This window comes from Mus musculus, chromosome 2 (assembly GCF_000001635.26).
Source record: "Mus musculus strain C57BL/6J chromosome 2, GRCm38.p6 C57BL/6J".
In the NCBI taxonomy this organism is placed as follows: domain Eukaryota; kingdom Metazoa; phylum Chordata; class Mammalia; order Rodentia; family Muridae; genus Mus; species Mus musculus.
In genome coordinates, this window is record NC_000068.7 from 122,160,316 (window position 1) to 122,179,022 (window position 18,707).

General features: G+C 42.2%; 2 protein-coding genes across 5 annotated transcripts in view; one reads left to right on the forward strand and one right to left on the reverse strand.

Moving 5' to 3' along the window:
- Patl2 (protein associated with topoisomerase II homolog 2 (yeast)) overlaps nt 1-18,707 on the reverse strand; it is a 66,082-nt gene that overhangs the window by 40,208 nt on the left and 7,167 nt on the right. The gene's annotated exons all lie outside the window — the stretch shown is intronic.
- On the forward strand, nt 393-18,707 carry Trim69 (tripartite motif-containing 69). Of its 4 annotated transcripts, none has more exons than NR_166637.1 (7): nt 393-581; nt 7,240-7,719; nt 9,687-9,782; nt 12,831-13,072; nt 13,925-13,947; nt 14,035-14,159; nt 18,110-18,707. NR_166637.1 is itself a non-coding variant. In NM_080510.3 (7 exons), exons 1-7 carry the CDS (start codon nt 576-578, stop codon nt 18,646-18,648), a joined length of 1,503 nt encoding a protein of 500 aa, NP_536771.2. In that variant the 5' UTR covers nt 393-575; the 3' UTR covers nt 18,649-18,707. The 4 variants fall into 4 exon arrangements, 2 of the variants coding, with proteins under 2 accessions (NP_536771.2, NP_001366298.1); NM_080510.3 differs by having other exon boundaries at nt 12,839-13,072; NR_166638.1 differs by lacking the exon at nt 393-581 and adding an exon at nt 1,241-1,280.

The window sequence follows — 18,707 nt, forward strand, 5'->3', positions numbered from 1 at the left end:
AAACCTTAAAATTACATTACCAGGGCTGGAGAGATGGCTCAGCCATTAAGAGTATTTATGGTGCTTACAGAGGACCAGAGTTTGGCTCCCAGTACTCACATCAGGTAGTTCACAACTACTTGTAACTCCAGCTCCAGGGAATTTGATCCACCTCTCTGGCCTCTGTGGGCACCTCCATACATGACACACACTCGAGCACAAACATACTCACACATAACTCAAGATTAAACATTTAAAAATTAGATTACCACCTGAAGTTTAAAAGAATCCCATCCCAAATAAAATAATAAAAGGGGTTGGCAGGTCATTCCAATCCAATCAGAGTTTGTCTATCTCAGACGCGAATATCATCAAAGCAACTGACAAACTGTCACGGAACCTGCTGGATCTCTAGCTTTGGCCTTGTCTGTCTTCTTCAGCTCCTGAACTCTCTTCTCCCTCCTCCTCTCATGGGCTCTGAGTCCATTCCTAGCATACTAACAGGCCCAGAACTCTTGGTCTGCAGCCATCCTGGGCTCACTGAGCAAAGCCAAGTTGCCTGACTCTGCCCCCTGGTGGCCTAATGACCAAGTTTCATGGAGGTAAGTTATTCTCTAACCACTCAGCGGGTTTTCTACACACAGGGTAGGAAACAGGGTATTGATTGTGGATCAAGAAGGGAAATCAAAGAAATATTTAACATGTAGCCTTTACCTTCTAAACTCTAGGCCTTTGGATAAACAGAAATTAGAGATGTGGGTAAGAAAGTAAGGAGGTCCACCATAACTTTTTGATAATTAAGACAAACATTATACAAAAGTTAACCTCTTTATCAATATAACTACTATCTTTAGATGAAGAATTATTAGTTATAACATTTTTTCATACTATAGGTCTTGGTATGTTATATTTACAACAGAGGTGCAGTTAAACATTTTTAGAAATCACATTTGTGTATTTTGTGTAGATATGTGGGCGTGCATACCAGAGCACATGTGTGGAAGTCAGAGGAAAATCTGCAGGATTAGGTTCACTCTTTCCACCATGTGGATCTCAGGGACTGAGTTTGGGTCGTCGGGCTTGGGAGCAAGCATCTTTTCCTGCTGAGCCATCTCACCAGCCCAGTTAAACGTCTTAAATTAACACCTTAAAACTAAAGTAAAGGAAGTTAGTATTCTAAACTTTAGTGTTGACAGACAAAAGAAAACATCGATTTACTTTAAGGAAGCCGGGTTTCCACGGAAACCCATCAAGGAATCTCAGTACATGGATCCGGATGCCGAGTGGGTCAGAACCCAGAGGTACAGATTTAGGATTTACTTCTGTGAGGCTGAACACGAAGTCAGGAAATTACTCACTTGTTAAAAGAGAGCAGAGCTAGAAGAAAGCCAGAGAAGATACTAAGAATAGAAAGGGGGATGGAAATTACTCATGGGGAAAGAACCAGGGTAGTAGTGCACTCGGGGCCAAAGGAGAGGGTTTCAGGTTTCAAGAGGGTGGAGACCAAGAGTATTCTTAAAGAGCAGAGATTCAGACAAGCTACTTCCAACACATTCCTTAAGCCCCTACCACAGCCAAGTAATGTGCTGGCCATAAGAGCTCAGGAAGAGACAGAGGACAGTGGCATAGTTAATGTAATGCAACAGCTTTCCTCGTTGGTTTTTTCTGTAATTGTTTGTTTTGTTTTAAGTCAGGGTTTTGCTGTGTAGCCCTGGCTGTCCCGGAATTCCATCTGTAGACCAGGCTGGCCTTGAACTCACAGAGATCTGCCTGCCTCTGCCTCCTGAGTGCTTGGATTAAAGGTGTGCGCCACCACCACTAGGCTATAAATGTTTTTTAGAGTGTGGGTGTGTGTGAGAGTGTCCAAGGAGGACAGAAGACTTTGATCCATTGGAGCTGGAATTACAGAGATTTATGAGTTCTGGGATCTGAATTCTAGTCCTCTAAGGACTTAAATGCTCTTAACAATGGAGCAGTCTTTCTAGCCCTTTCCTTTGTAATTCTTATCTCTATTAATGAACTGATTCTACCTGCCACCTCTCCATTTCTTTTGCTTTTTGTTTAAAATGTATATGCCAGATCCTGCCTTTGTCTGTCCTTCCTTCTTCCTTTTCTTCCTTTCCTTCCTTCCTTCCTTCCTTCCTTCCTTCCTTCCTTCCTTCCTTCCTTCCTTCCTTCCTTCCTTCCTTCCAACAGGGTCTCTCTCAGCTCTTGTTGTCTTGGAATTCGATATGTAGACTCAGACTGGCCTCAAATTCACCATGTTTCTTTAATGACTTCTGGGCCATGTTTTTTGTGTTCTACAATGTATCTCACGGTGTTTTTCAGCAGTTGTTTCTATTCTTTGTTTTCAGATTCATGAGAGAGTCTGGTTTGCATAGTCATCTTTTGCATTAGGCGACAGTTGGGGTTGCTGGACAGCCTATGAAATGGTCCAGAAGTCTGTCTGTGGTCTGGGAAAGGAAAAGGAAGTCACCTGACATATGCAGACCTGATCCTTTAGTGTGGACAGTGGGGAAGGCAGTTATTTTAAATTAACACATTCAGTAGACATTGAATAGAAATCTTAATTTAAAAAGTCAAGTATGCAAAGAATAACATATAGAATTGTTTATAACTATTCTGTATATAAATATTGACCTCGAGTCTCCCTTCTGATGGGCTCAAAGAAACTCAATTTATACTCTTTGAGAAGTGGCACCCACAGAGAGTGTGATTATACACACATATATGAGTACTCAGGTGGCAGTGTGTGTGTGTGCGCGCGCGCTAACACAGAGGCTAGAAGAAGGATGTCGATGTCCTGCTTTCGTTACTTGTCTTGTCAAGATGGTGTAGCACACTGAAAATCATACCCTCCTCCACCACCATCATTCTCTCCTAAACACATATACATTCTCTCCTAACTCAAGGAGAATGAAAAAGACAGAAAAAAAAAAAACCCAAAAAAACCACATGCATATCTTTCCCTAAATGTATAGAAATGTTGGATAAAGTGCTAGTGAAAATTGAGCTTTTCTTGGTGGGGGGTTGGCGGCGGTTTCGAGACAGGGTTTCTCTGTGTAGCCCTGGCTGTCCTGGAACTCTGTAGACCAGGCTGGCCTGGAACTCAGAAATCCGCCTGCCTCTGCCTCCCGAGTACTGGGATTAAAGGCGTGCGTCATCACCGGCCGGTGGGCTTTTTGTTTTTGAATGGTGAAATAATAAAAATAATGATTTTCCCTTCAAAAGAACCTCTCATTCTTTGTAAAGTCAAAACTGTAACGAGGGAACCATGAGTGCTCGCCAATGCCTGTAATCCTAGCACGTGGGCAGGCACGTGGGAGGGCACAGGCAGGAAGCTTTTGAGTTTGAGGGAAGCCTGGGCTATAATTTGAGATCCTGTCCCAAAGGAACAAACAACTAACTCAAGGAGAATGAAAAAGACAGGAAAAAAAAAAAAGCAAAATGCCAGACAACCCTTCAACCCCTTTAAGATGAAGTTAGAGGCTTTAAGGAGCTTGGGCACCAGCTTAGGAAAAATCTTTACAGAATACAGTAAAGGCCAAGCAAAATGTGTGAGGGACGAGGAATGCAAACCTTGCAGAAAGAGAGTTTCCAGGAAGTGCTCGTTACACCAGGCAGCAGAGCAGCTGTTTCCCTAGAGCAGGCAGTCACAAGGATCTAAGATGTAGGACAGCAGACTCCACCTGGGGGAGGTGGAGTGGAGGAGACACAGTAAGCCAAGCAGCAGGACTGTTCTGGTGGGGAGAGCTCATGTGTGTGCTGTTTCAAAAAGAAACCAACCTCAATTATGGACCCGCCTTCATGTTCCTGTTAGACTTTTCTAAATAGATGACTCGGGAAGAACTCAACCTCCCTTAAAATATCTGAAGAAACAGAGAAACTGGGCCTGGAGCAAGGGCTCAGTGCCTAACTGGTGAGCCCAGGACAATGGCATGCTGTCTCAAAGGGGTAGACTGCACTCCTGAGGATGGCACCTTAGGTTCTTCCAGCACCACTCCCCCACCCCCACCCCCATAAAAAGTTAGTGGCAATTATAAAATAAGGAAGGGATAACATTTTTCAGCGCAAAGAAGGAGAGCCACGGCATGGGAGAACATGAACGTGGGCAGACAGCAGGATCTCCAAAGCCTGCCCAGTGGGTGTTTCAGGGAAAAGAAACTGAAAGCATGGCATGGTGGCTCATGCCCTAAACCCCAGTCCCAGTCAGGAGGCTCACTGCTGACTCACTGATACAGTGGAAGGCAGGCGCTCGCTCGCTCGCTCGCTCGCTTGCTCGCATAGAGCTGGCTCTGGGTGCCTAAGAGCAGTATCAGCTCCACAGATGCTGAGATGGAAACAATTTTTGGCGGCTCTTTTTCACATAATAGCATGTGTTGTGTAGCATACAATAAAGCATTCTTGTTCAGTATAAAAATCCAGGCTCTGGAATCAAATACCTTCTACTTAAGAAAAAAAAAAACTAAGATAACACTCATACAACCAATTATTTTCAAGGGTACACTCCAGTAGCATTTAGTATATTTACAACGTACAACAGCTGCCTTTTTTCCAAAATGATGTCACCCCCAGAGGAAATCTCTTTTCCACTAAGCAGTCATCCCCACCTTTCCTTCTCCCATGCGCCCTAGAAAGCAATTTTTCTGTCTCTTATGGATTTTACCTAAGTTGGATATTTTATATAAACAAAACTCTTTTCTATGGGTTTGATTCTTTGTTCTAGGATTATTTTGTGGTCCTGGCAATTGAACCCAGGCTCTTACTAATTCTAGGCAAGTACCCTAACCACTGAGCAATACTCCCAGTCCACCATAATGATACAGTGTGTGTGAATGTGGATATATGCATGTATGTACGTGTGTATGTGAGGATACATATGCATAGGCGTGAATGTGGAGGCCTGGGGAGGAGGTTTGGTGTCTTCTATTGTTCTTTGCCGTATTCCCTGAGACGGGGGTCTCTCACTGCTTTCTGGCTAGCCTGGTAGCCAGCAAGCCCCACAGATGTCTCCTCCATTGCCAACACCGAGGTTGCAGGAAATCTGAACTCAGGTCTACATACTTAAGCAGCACTCTTAACTGAGCTACTTCTTCCACCCATAGACTTTGTTGTTGTTGTTTGTTTTTAATTTTTTGCTTTGTTTTGTTCTTTTGAGACAAGGTCTCACTATCTAGCTCTATATGGCTGTCTTGGAACTCACTTGGTAAACCAAGCTGGCCTCTTAACTCACAGAGAACCTCCTGCCTCTGCCTCTTGGGTACTAGGATTAGAGGTGTGTGCCACTGCCACCCGCTCTATGTTTCACTTTTTGAGGGAGAACATCCTACTGCTGAGAGCCATCCTATTTTAGTTTTCCATGTCAGTGTTTACAGCGATACATTTCCCAGACAGTACTGCCCTTAGCATATTCTGTAAGGTTTGGTATGTTGTATTTTTAAATTCATTTACCTCAAAGTATTTTTATAATCTTAGCTCTCCTTTGACCCACTGGGTGGTTAGGAGGATGTTGTTTAATTTTTACAGATTTGTGAATTTCCCATTTTACTTGTTATTGCTTTCTAGCTCCATTCTGTGGTATCTGAGAAGACACTTTGTCTTAGTCACTGTTCTATTGCTGTGAAGAGTTGCCATTTCCATGACAACTCTTTTTTTGGGGGGTTTACAAAACTATATTTTGGAAACATATATTCTTTTTTTTTAATTTTTTTATTAGGTATTTTCCTCGTTTACATTTTCAATGCTATGCCAAAGGTCCCCCATACCCACCCCCCCAATCCCCTACCCACCCACTCCCCCTTTTTGGCCCTGGCGTTCCCCTGTACTGGGGCATATAAAGTTGGCAAGTCCAATGGGCCTCTCTTTGCAGTGATGGCCGACTAGGCCATCTTTTGATGCATATGCAGCTAGAGACAAGAGCTCCGGGGTACTGGTTAGTTCATATTGTTGTTCCACCTATAGGGTTGCAGTTCCCTTTTAGCTCCTTGGGTAATATCTCTAGCTCCTGCATTGGGGGGCCATGTGACCCATCCAATAGCTGACTGTGATCATCCACTTCTGTATTTGCTAGGCTCCCATGACAACTCTTATCAAGTAAAGCATTTAACTGGGGCTTGCTTACATTCAGAGGTTTAGTCCATTATTGTCATAGCAGGAAACATGGCAGCACACAGGCAGACACGGTGCTGGCGAGGTAGCTGAGAGTTCTGCATCCAGATCTGCAGGCAGCCTAGCTTGGGTCCCCAACCCTCAAAGCCCAACCCCAGTGACACACATTCTCCAACAAAGCCACACCTCCTAATCCCTACCAAACAGCACCATTCCCTAAGGATCCTTAGGCCTATGGCCCATTCTTACTCAAACCACCACCACCCTTCCCATGACTTTAATCCTTTCAAAAGTATTGAGATTTGTTTTGTGACTTAACATATGGTCTGTCTTAGAGGATGTCCCATGTACACTTGAGAATAGTGTGTATGATGATGTCAATGGGACCATAACTGTGTGCCCAGGATGCGCCAGACACTGCATTGCTAGGTGCATGTGCTACAGAGAAGATAAAAATAACGAATGAAACGGGAACTTAAGCAAAAATTTCAATTCATAGTTAGAGAAGATCGGTAAAGAGAGGAATGTGCAATAAAATCTGTATCTTTGAGTATTTTCTTCTCCCGCTTTCAGTCTGTATTAAAACTTGAAATAGAGCCGGGCTCGGTGGCACACGCCTTTAATCCCAGCACTCGGGAGGCAGAGACAGGCAGATTTCTGAGTTCGAGGCCAGCCTGGTCTACAAAGTGAGTTCCAGGGCAGCCAGGGCTATACAGAGAAACCCTGTCTTGAAAAACCAACAAAACAAAACAAAGAAAAACCTTGAAATAGTGCCACAGTGATGTTGGAAAACATTAAATTTACTGTATTGTTTTTTTTTAAATTATTTTTATTTTATTTTACTTATTTTAAATGATGTGTGTATGGGTTTGTCCAAATGAGTACAGTTCCTGTGAAGGCCAGAAAAAGATGCTGGATTTTCTGAAACATGAGTTATAGGCCATTTTGAGCCATTTGATGTGAGTGCTGGAAACTGAACATGGCTCCCCTCGGCTGCTGAGCCATCTCTCCAGCCTCCATTGCATTATTTCCAAAGCAGTGATTATGTGCTTTAGCTGAATCAGTTCTCAGCCCCTTTGGGAATGGACTCTATATCCTTGTGTACTGAAATGTGCAGTAAAAGAACTTTAATTAAGCTATTCTTTCCCAAAGGTATCTTCTCGGCCCCCCTCCAACTTTGATCCAGGCAACTATGTTGAAATGAGTGATCCAACCACCACCCATTTACCCTCAAAAGTGGTGATACAAGATCTTACCACGGAGCTACACTGCCCTCTGTGTAACGACTGGTTCCGTGATCCGCTGATGCTGACCTGTGGCCACAACTTCTGCCAAGACTGTATTCAAAGCTTCTGGAAAGTGCATTCAAAGGAAACATTCTGTCCTGACTGTAAGATGCTATGCCAGTATAGCAACTGTACATTCAACCTCGTGCTGGAGAAGCTCGTGGAGAAGATTAAGAAGTTACCCCTGCTCAAGGGCCATCCACAGTGCCCAGAGCATGGAGAGAACCTGAAACTGTTCAGTAAGCCAGAAGGCAAAATGATCTGCTTTCAATGCAAGGATGCACGGTTGTCTATGGGGCAGTCTAAGGATTTCCTGCAGATCTCTGAAGCTGTCCGTTTCTTTACGGTGTGTGAGTCCTGGGCCTTGAGAAATCCCTTAGGAAAATTCTTTTGGAGGGCCTCTTCTTCCTTCTGACCTAATCCCTTTTTTTCAAATAACGAGAACGCTCAGAGTCCTCAGAAATACAAGATACCTCGGAAAGTTATTTCTCTAGAGATGCTATGTACAGGAAAGGAGCTCTAAAGGCGCTATGGCTGACTCCTTCAGTCACACTGGGTAAACCATGGACAGATAGGCTAGTGTTCCTGTTATAAAAGTTTCAAATGAGTACAACAATAGATATAGTACATGGGAACGCACTACTGAGATCTCAGGTTGTCACATTTGTGATTCCTAAGTGTTGAGGATTTCTGAGATGATCAGGGGATGCACAATGAGGAGAAGGCGTGGGACTAGAACGGGGACATCATTTGGATTTGGAAGAGCAGAAGGAAAACAGAATCGTTCTAGTGGGAACAGCATATGCAGAGGTGTCCAGGGTGAGCACTATAGCCAGGGTGAGCACTATAGCCAGGGTGAGCACTATAGCCAGGGTGAGCACTATAGCCAGGGTGAGCACTATAGCCAGGGTGGAACTAGAGAGCTGCAGTGGCCTCCTCCTACAAGATGGCAGGACTTAACTGCTTCTGTTTCTTATTTCGCTCACCACTTTTGTTTTGGTGGTGTTAGGGACTGAACTCAGGATGTAGTCTAAACAAAGCATAATATTATTGAGCTATATCCTCAGCCCTGGCCACAGTTCTCAATGGACAAAACTATGGCATAGTGGAAAGGAAAGATAGTTTGTAGCAAGAACTTCCTTGAAAGGACACAGACTTCTTAGAGAAAAGTGAGAGGACTCCAGAGAGTAGAACGGACTCTGTCTTAGTCTGGGTTTTGTTGCTGTGAACAGACACCATGACCAAGGCAACTCTTATAAAGGAAAACATCTAATAGAGGCTGGGCTTACAGTTTCAGAGGTTTAGTCCATGATCATCATGGTGGGAAGTTTGGCAGTGTCCAGGCAGATACAGTGCAGGAAGAGCTGAGAGTTCTCCATCTTCATCCTCAGGCAGCAAGGAGAGATTGTCCCACTGGGCGTGGCTTGGGCATATATGAGACCTCAAAACCTGCCTTCACAGTGACACACTTCTTCTAACAAGCCCACACCTACTCCAACAAGGCCATACTTCATTCAAACACAAAGTCTATGGGGGGGCATACCTATTCAAACCACCATAGACTCCAAAGAAGGAACACTTCAAAGCTTATTTCTTCCCTGAAACACTGTGTCTTTGTAGATGCTCTTCCCTCTGCCCTTCCACATGTATGTGTGCATGACAGATTCTTTCCTTCCAATGTGTGGATTCTGGAGCCTGAACTCAGGTTGATAAGCTTAGCAGTGAGTGCCTTCACCCACACAGCCTTCTTACCTATCCCTAACTTTAAACATGATAGTTCCTTATGTTAAAATTTCTCTGTTCAAACAAACACTGATGTGCCTTCTGTACCCTGGCAGGATCTCTTCTGGAGCCAGGACTGGACTCCTGACCTTGTCATTTGTTTAGTCTGCCCTGTTCCACACCTACCTCCTTGGGCTGTTATTAGCACGGTTCTTGTTCTGTTCCACAGATATCTCTTTGTGCTAGAGGCATGAGCGTGCATGCACAGAGAGGCCACAGGCACATTTTAGGGTGTTTCTCAAGCACTTGCCCACCTTATTTTTTGTTGAGACTTCTCACAAAGACCTGGGATTACAGATTAGGCTAGACCAGCAATCTGGCCAGTAAATCCCAAGGATCTGTCCCCATGTCCCCAGCACTGAACTTGAGTGTGAGCCACCATGCCCAGCCCTTTACATAAGTGTTGGGGATCAAACCCAGTTTGTGTGGCAGGCACTTGACTGCAGAGCCACCTCCCCTGCCCCCAGAGATGTGCTTTATGTTCTTTTATTTTCCAAACTGCCGTGGGTTAATTCTACTTGATCTTTGCAGGAGGAGCTTGCTATCTATCAGAGCCAACTTCAGACAACCCTGAAGGAGCTTCAGTCTCTCAGAACAATTCAGAAAGATGCTATTTCTGCTTACAAGGTGAGGGGCAGGGTAAAGGGCTTATGAAGCATTGCTGGAATATGCCCTTCCTGTAATTCCAGCTATATCGATACACTAAATGGTATCTGGGCTATAGAAGTAGTGTTATTTCACTGCAGGTAGAAAGAAATATATGGTGGAAAAGGTTCCCAATAGTTGATCTGTTGAATAGATTACCTTTTGTCCTAACATACTGAGCCTTTTGATGGTCCAGTCACTAGGTGAACATTGTGGGATTGAGGTCTGTTTGGTCTTCCCCTTCATCTATGACAAAATAAAGACTCTACCAGTAAAATTGGTTTATAACCAGGTACCACTGAACAAATAATCTGATTTTCAGATTATTATATCCCCCCATCTGATTTATCTTTCTAAACTGCTTCCAAAGTTCACAGAGCTGTTGCTTATATATGCCTGCCTACTGTAGACTTCACAGGAGCACCCCCACCCAAAAAAGGGCACTAATTAGTAAATATTAGATAAATCAGTCTGTAGGCTGGGAGTTAATGGGAAGTTCTGATCCTTCATTAATTACTCTATGTAAGAGAGCCATCTTTGGCATTTGGTACCTGGAAAAATACATATCCCCAGGGAAAGAAAGACAGACAGAGTTACTGAAGCATCCAGGTAATTTTGTTCTATTTTGTAGTTCAGCTACTATAGTCAATATTTGTTCATTCAACAAATACTTATTGAATGGGTCAATGGGAGACAGTTGTTAAATGATGCCAGCAATACCAATAAATAACAATAGCTACTATTACCATATGATAGGAAAATTCAGCAATGAAGAGAAATCTAAGAGAACCTGAAGAAGTCACTTGAGCTGGAGATGTACTCAGTTGGTGGAATGCTTGCCTAACAGGCATGAGACCCTGAGTTATACAGCCAGTATCACATAAACTGGGCACAATGGCACACACCTGTAATTTCAGCACTCAGATGGTAGAAGGAGGATCAGAAGTTCAAGTCATCTTTGACTTCATATCTAATTTTAGGATAGCCTGGGATACATGAGATCCACTACCAAAAAAAAATTTTTTTTGAGGACTGTAGGATCAGTAAGTTAATCAAATGAACTGTGTGAGGGAATATGAAAGAAGGGTCCTGGAGAAGAGTGTAGAAGGGCGAGAGAAAGCTACATGGAAAAGTCTAGAAACAGGATGTTAGAAAAAGTCCAATAAAGCTAGAGCACACCAAGCGAGATAATACTAAAGAGGCAGAAATGACCCAATCATGCAGGTCCTTATATGGAAGAAATGAAGTATTTTTAACTTGATCCTGTGACATGAAAAATAAAGATCTGTAAGCACTACATAGTTTCATCTCGTTTTGAAAATGCCTGATGGCTGTGTGGAAAATGGCTTAGAGAGACAATGATAAGACCACGTGGTTCGAAAACTCTTACAGGTCAAGAACAAAGGTACTTGATTAGCCTAAAGAGGCAGTGTATATACAGAGATAAACAAGAACATGTGGTGTGGGGAGGAAATTATATAGATATGGTGACGGATTAAATATGAGGAATGGATAGCGATATCAGATAGCATTTGGATTTAGAAGTCTGGAGCTCAAAAGCTGTGGGAAAGCTGTCAGCACTAGGTAGTATCTAATATATAGTAAGGGTGGGGGATATTGGTTAGAAAGTGTAGAATAAGCTTAGGACAGAACACCAACTAATTTTAATATTTAAAACTTGTTTAGAGAAAGGAGAACCAATTAGACTGGGGAATCATGGGAAAGGTGAAAGGGAAACTGGAAACACATGGGTTGGAAGAATGATGGAGGTCAGGCTACCTTAAGAGGTGGTGATGGACCGGGCAGTGGTGGTGCATACCTTTAATCCCAGCACTAGGGAGGCAGAGGAAGGCGGATTTCTGAGTTTGAGGCCAGCCTGGTCTACAGAGTGAGTTCCAGGACAGCCAGGACTACACAGAGAAACCCTGTCTTGAAAACAAAACAAAACAAAACAAAACAAAACAAAACAAAACAAAACAAAACAAAACAAAAAGAGTGTGGTGATGGTTGTCCATGGGATCTAAGCTACGTAAGACAAGCCGTGAAGATAGACGTGTAAACAGAAACAGAGAGTCAAAGATTATAAACTGATTAGTTTCTTGAAACAGGGTCCATCTCTCCATGTAGTTCTGGCAGCCCTGGAACTTACTTTGTAAACCAGGCTAGTCTCAAACTCATATAGATCAGCCTGCCTGTGTCTGCCAAGTGCTGGGATTAGAGCCAAGCACCACCATGCTCAGGCTGAACACAAACTTTGATTGAGATTCAACAGTGCTGCAGTAGGGAGCAAGTGAACTTGGAACAAAAAAGTTGTTTTGGAAATGATGCATTTTGGGAGGATGATGAAATTCTATGTGTGGTTGAAAATGAGGCACAGGCACAGGCACAGGCACAGGCACAGGCACAGGCACAGGCACAGGCACAGGCACAGGCGCACAGGCACAGGCGCACAGGCACAGGCACAGGCACAGGCACAGGCACAGGCACAGGCACAGGCACAGGCACAGGCACAGGCACAGGCACAGGCACACTCACACACAAGCTGCAAGTGCAGCAACTTTCAATTTTAGTGCTTTGTACATTGTTCATATACTGTTTCTTTTATGTGGTCCTGGCAAAAGGAGTAGTTTTGATTTTAACAGGATAGGTCTCCCTAGTCTAACAGCATCAATTGGTAGATACTAATTTGTCAGCCTAGGAAAGTATTGTTAGTATTTGTTTTAGAATGTTTGATTGACTCCACATCATTATTTAAGAGAGCACAGTTTATCATCTAATCACCAAAAAAAAAAAAAAAAACCAAAAAAACAAAAACAAAAACAAACCAACAATTGAAAACAAAGCCTCTCATCCTACACCATTAAACTAGTTGGGAAAGAAGGAATGAACCTCCCAAAGGGCTTTGTGTACTAGGATTGAATGTCGATGCTAGGCAGCCATTTGTGTGAAATTCCCCAAGGTGTGTGGTGTGGTGTAAGTCCCTCTCCCCAAATGCTAGTCTCAGTAGTAATCGTGGTGATGATTATGGAGGTTTCCAGGACAACAAGATACAACTGCAACAAAACCTTTCCTTGGAGTTTCTAAAGCTACATCAGTTTCTGCACAACAAAGAAAAGGACATTCTAAATGACCTCCGGGATGAGGGGAAACTCTTGAATGAGGAGATGGAGGTGAATCTGAACCAGATTCAGGAGCAGTGTCTTGTTGCCAAAGACATGCTGGCGACCATTCAGGCACGGATGGAACAGCAGAACTCCTTCGACTTCCTCACAGTGAGATTCTGAATCCAATTGATTATGGGGACACTTGGAAGGAGGGAAGAGAAACTGGGAGTGGGGGGTGGAAGGAAAGCAAATCATAACCAAGCTCAACCCAACCCAACCATGTCCTAACCTACCCAACCCAACCCAATTTAACCCAACCCAACCCGACTAACTGGAGCGCTTGTAGGTCCTTGGGGAGAAAAAGGAAGCCATGTTTACTTTATGATCAGTGGAAATTTTTACTTTCATCTTCCTTCAAAACGTGATAGGACAATTTCACTAATAATGCTACATGGATCAGTTCTTTCTTACTTCCCCATATAGACCACAGAAGCTTTATTTTTCAAAAAATATGTCTCTTATAGTGTTTGTAGAGTTTGGGCCTTGCAGAAATTATAAACTGAAATATATCTAAAAAGCTTTTTGTCAAACTTTTGCTACCTGAAGTCTCACTTCTAGAGATCAGATGATTGGCGATCACTCCAGCACTCAGAAGTCTAGTTACCCTTCCCCCTCAGATCGTTTCTGATCTTTTCTTGGCGGAGTATTTGGAAGCACTCACTTCTCAAAGAGTTGATCTTAACTATGGGCTTCCTGGCTCTTCTCTTGTTTCCTATGAGAGCTGGAATTATAGAAAATCAGAAGGTTACCATGTGAGAGGTCAGTTTATGCTGGGTTAGCCTGGGATGCTGCTTAGCAAAGTCTGTAGAGGATGAAATGTTGTTGGCGATGGCCTGAGGACCATCTGTACAGGAAGCCAGTATTGATGATCAAACCTGGATGGCTTTCAGTATAACCAGAGAAGTTCCTAGAGATGATGAACAGGCATCTGACTTCTCTATTTCTTCTTTTCTCTTCTAGGACATCACAAAGCTCATAGAGAGGCAAGTGTTTCTTCATGGTTCTCTCTACCCTCCTTCTTCTACCCCTGGAGAATGTCTAAAACTAAACTGTTTGTGTGTCCCTTACAGCATGGAGAAAGGAATGAAGACAATTGTACCTAGACAGCTCATCGCCAAAAAGCTGAGCCTAGGCCGCTTCAAAGGTCCTATCCAGTATATCATCTGGAAGGAAATGCAGGCTATTCTCTCTCCAGGTATAGTGGGAAGGAGCTATTGAGTCCTATGGCCCCTAATCTATATTTCATCTGTGGCCAGAGTTAGTTCTGTAGTTTGAGAGAGGATGGAGATGGACTTGGGTGGAGTTTAGTCAAAAAGATCTTTTTCTTCTTCTCCTGCTACTATGATTTAAGAATATGTGTCTTTGAACTAATAATACATAAAAGTCTGATATTAGAATTACTCCTCAGCCTGATTTTGTTTGATCTATAATGTGTGGAACTAGCCACAATTTTATCTTGTTTTGCTACATCAGCTGTATGAATTCTTGCAGATATCAGAGGACTGAACAGGACAAGATTAACACAAGTGGTATTATTTCAAGAAAAAGAAATAATATTCTAGATAAGATATATATAAAAATAAGAATTTAGATAGCTTTTATAGAAGTCATATATCTAATATTATTGTTTCTTATTAACCTAGTTAAAATCATAAATATATCCCTGATACATTTTCCAGATGACTAACACTGAAAGAAACTGACTTCACTGAAGTATAATTAATATAGCAGAATCTGCCACTTTTACCTAAATATATGCAGTGCACAAACTGATGAGTTTTGACAAACATGTAAATATCTCTGTGATCAAGACAGAGATAGATGAGGGCTGGAGAGTTGGCTTAGCATTGAACAAACCCAAGGATCTGAGTTTGGATCCTTAGTGCCTACGTAAAAAGCCAGGCATGGCGGCATACAACTGTAGCCCCAGCACTGGGGATGAGGTTGGGGAAAAATGTAGTTCTTATAAGATCTGCAGGCCAGACAGTTGGGCTGAGTGAATTCCAGATTCAGTAAGAAACCTGCCTCAAAAAATAAGATGGAGAGTGATGAGGAAGATACTTATAGGAGACCTCTGATAGCCACATGCACATCTCTGGGCATACCTATACACACACAGACACAGACAACACACAGACAAAGACACACACACACCAACACACACACACACACACACACACACACACACACACACACACACACACACACAGGCGCTTGAACATTTCCACAAGTCTCTTTGCAATTAGTTCTTTCTGTATAGCTCCAGCCCTTACTCCTTGCTAATCTGCTTTATTTCAGGTTTGATGTGTCTTTTTGAATTTTTAATTTAATGCAGATCACACATGCCAGTATTTTGTATCTAGACTTTTGTACAAAGCACAGTGCTTCCCTTGATTCACCTTTGTTGCACATGGCAGTAATTTTGTTTAATGGATACATCACAATGTGTTTACCTATTCTCCAGCTGATGGACATTTGGGGAGATTACACTTCAGGCTATAATAAATAAAGTTGTGTGGATCTGTTTACAGATCTTTGAGGTGAAGACTTAGTAGTGGGGTTGAAGATGTGCATTTAATTTTATAAGAAATTGTCAATTCTTTTTCTTCCTCAAATGGAGAAATTGTTTTATATTTCCTCCTGCAATGAATGATGAAACCATTTTTCTACATTCTTAAAAAACCTGATATTGTCAATCTTTCTAATTATAACTATTTAAGCTTAAATATAGTAACATTTCATTTTTTAAATGTATACATTTCTAATGTTCAATCCCACTGAAAACCTCTCCATGTGCTTCTCTGCCATTCCTAGTTGGTGAAATATATTTAATCTTTTGACCACACTTTTGTTGATTGTCTTAACATAAATTATAAACAAACAAATCCTTTATTAGCCATGCTTGTTAAAAGGGATTTAAAGAAACAAAACAAAACAAGACAAAACAGTGTGTCTGTGTATGAATTTGTTTTCCTGAGTGTGGCTTTTAACAGAGGCCAGGAAAAGGTATTGGTTCCCCTGGCAGTTGTATGTTGTCTGATGTGGATGCCGGATCAGAGCTCCTCTGCAAGAGAAGGACTATGTGCTCTTAAGCGCTGCGCTGTCTTTCCATCCAGCCACAAGTTTCTCATTAGCTCAGGCTGACCAAGAGTTCTTTTTTTTTTTTTGGTGTTGGTTTGTTTGTTTATTTGTTTGTTTGTTTGTTTGTTTGTTTGTTTGTTTTTGAGACAGGGTTTCTCTGTGTAGCCCTAGCCATCCTGAAGCTCACTCTGTAGATCAGGCTGGCCAAGAATTTAGAAATCTGTCTGCCTCTGCCTCCCTAGTGCGCCACCACTGCCCGGCTTGGCCAAGAGTTCTTATGTGGCCAAGGGTGATCTTGAGCCCCTGATCCTGATGTTTCCACCTCCCAAGCGTTAGGATTATAGTCATATACCTGACTTAAAACCCTAAACAGCAGCGACAACAGCAAAACCAGGATCTTGCTATATTGCTCAGGCTGGCCTTGAACTTAGGATTTTCTGCTTCAACCTTCAGAGTTACAGGTGTGTACTACTGCTTCAACTAAATTTTAGTTGACACATGGTATTTGTATATATATTTATAGGATACAATATAATATCCAATGCACATATGCAACATATAAAAATTAAACTATGGTAAACAGAATTTCTATCTCCTCAAACATTTACACTTCTCTGTGTTGGAAACTTTTTTTGGAGACCTTTCAGTTGTTTAAAAATATATAATAAAGTCTGTGTCTATAGCTCAGGAAGTGAGTGCTGGCCTAATATGTACAAAGCCCTGGGTCCAGTCTCTAGCACTGCCAACAAAACCAAATCAAGCCACTAAAACATATATGTACATCTATATAATAAATTATTGCAGGTTATGATTACCATATTGTGCTATAAAATTCTGAAATTAACATCTATCTCCTTGTCCTTTTGTACCTGCTATCCATTATCCTTCTAACCTTCCCAGACTCCAGTGATCATGAGTCTATTTATATGAGGCAAACTATGTTAGCTTCTACATATTTTAATAAAAAAAAACTTCATCTGTCATGGAATTCTATTATTATAGACTACAATATAAATTAATTACTTACAATTGTGAAATTAAAGATTTTTTACAAAGTACAAGCCTGAGGCCAGGCAGTGGTGGTACACACCTTTAATCCCAGAACTTGGGAGGCAGAGGCAGGCAGATTTCTGAGTTCAAGGCCAACCTGGTCTACAAAGTGAGTTCCAGGACAGCCAGGGCTACACAGAGAAACCCTGTCTTGAAAAACTAAAACAAATCAAAACAAAACAAAACACAAAAACAAAAACAAAGTACAAGCCTGATTTTATCTCATTTATTTATTTACTTATTCATTTATTTGGATTTTTGAGGCAGTGCTCTCCTGGAACTTGCTCTGTAGGACCAGGCTGGTCTCAAACTCAGATATCCACCTGCCTTTGTCTCCCGAGCACTGTAATTAAAGGTGTGTGGCAAGCCTGGCTTTATAAATACCAGATTCAACTAACATAAAGTTACTTTGTTAGATCCCCATAAACGTTTGCTTTCAGTGTCTGTATTATCTTGTCCCAGGCTGGGGAGCACACACTTTGTGGACAGCATTCTGGAGAGCAGTGGCATAGACCACTCTAGAGCGCCAATGTCTCGCTGCGTGTTGAACCAAATATAATCTCCAGCAGGGATCTCAGTCTCCCCTAGCTCTAACAGATAATCTCTCATACCCAAGCAACTACTTGCGTTTAATCTACCTTTCCCCTTCTGCTTACCCAAAGTGAACATCTCACATATGCTTATATCCCAATTGAGACACGCTCCTTTGTAAGATTTCCTAGAACAACCTCACCTAATTTTTACACCTTTGGTACTGGTAAAGGTTCACATTATTTATATTGTTTCCTTCGGTAGAATATAAATTACTTCAGTGCAAAGTCTGATTTTATCCTAAATCTAAAAATGCCTAGAAATAGAGAAATGGATGCCAGGCAATAGAAAGTGTACGGGAACCTTCCTGGCTAAGAATTTATGCATATGGGGAGAGAAAAAGTGTTATGGTAGTACTTCTTACTTTGGGAAATTACATTCACCTCTCTTCTTCTCTTCCCTGCTATCTCATTTTCGTACCAGGCCCATCTCAATTAACTCTGGATCCTAAAACAGCTCATCCCAATCTGGTGTTATCCAAAAGCCAGACCAGTGTGTGTCACTGTGATGTTAAGCAGGTAATGCCTGATGATCCAGAGCGGTTTGATTCAAGTGTGGCTGTACTGGGCTCAAAAGGCTTCACCTCTGGAAAATGGTACTGGGAAATAGAAGTAGGAAAGAAGACAAAATGGACAATTGGAGTCGTCAGAGAGTCCATCATTCGGAAGGGGAGCTGCCCTCTGACTCCAGAGCAAGGATTCTGGCTTCTAAGACTAAGAAACCAAACAGATCTAAAGGCCCTGGATTTGCCCTCCCGTAGTCTGACTCTAGGCGACCTCAGAAGAGTGGGCGTGTACCTGGATTATGAGGGCGGGCAAGTATCCTTCTACAACGCTACAACCATGACCCATCTTTACACCTTTAGCAGTGTTTTCCAGGAGAAACTTTTCCCCTACTTGTGCCCCTGCCTTAATGACGGTGGGGAGAATAAAGAACCGTTGCACATCGTACATCCACAGTAATTAAGTTATACTATTGTATAAATTCAGGGCTTTATTAAAGTATTGAAATAGTTTACCAA

What these genes read in the sequence shown, in the direction of transcription:
- Trim69 (NM_080510.3), top strand. An exon ending in ATGCTATTTCTGCTTACAAG is followed by an intron (nt 9,783 to 12,838) that starts GTGAGGGGCAGG and finishes GGAGGTTTCCAG; the next exon opens with GACAACAAGATACAACTGCA. An exon ending in ACTCCTTCGACTTCCTCACA is followed by an intron (nt 13,073 to 13,924) that starts GTGAGATTCTGA and finishes TTTCTCTTCTAG; the next exon opens with GACATCACAAAGCTCATAGA.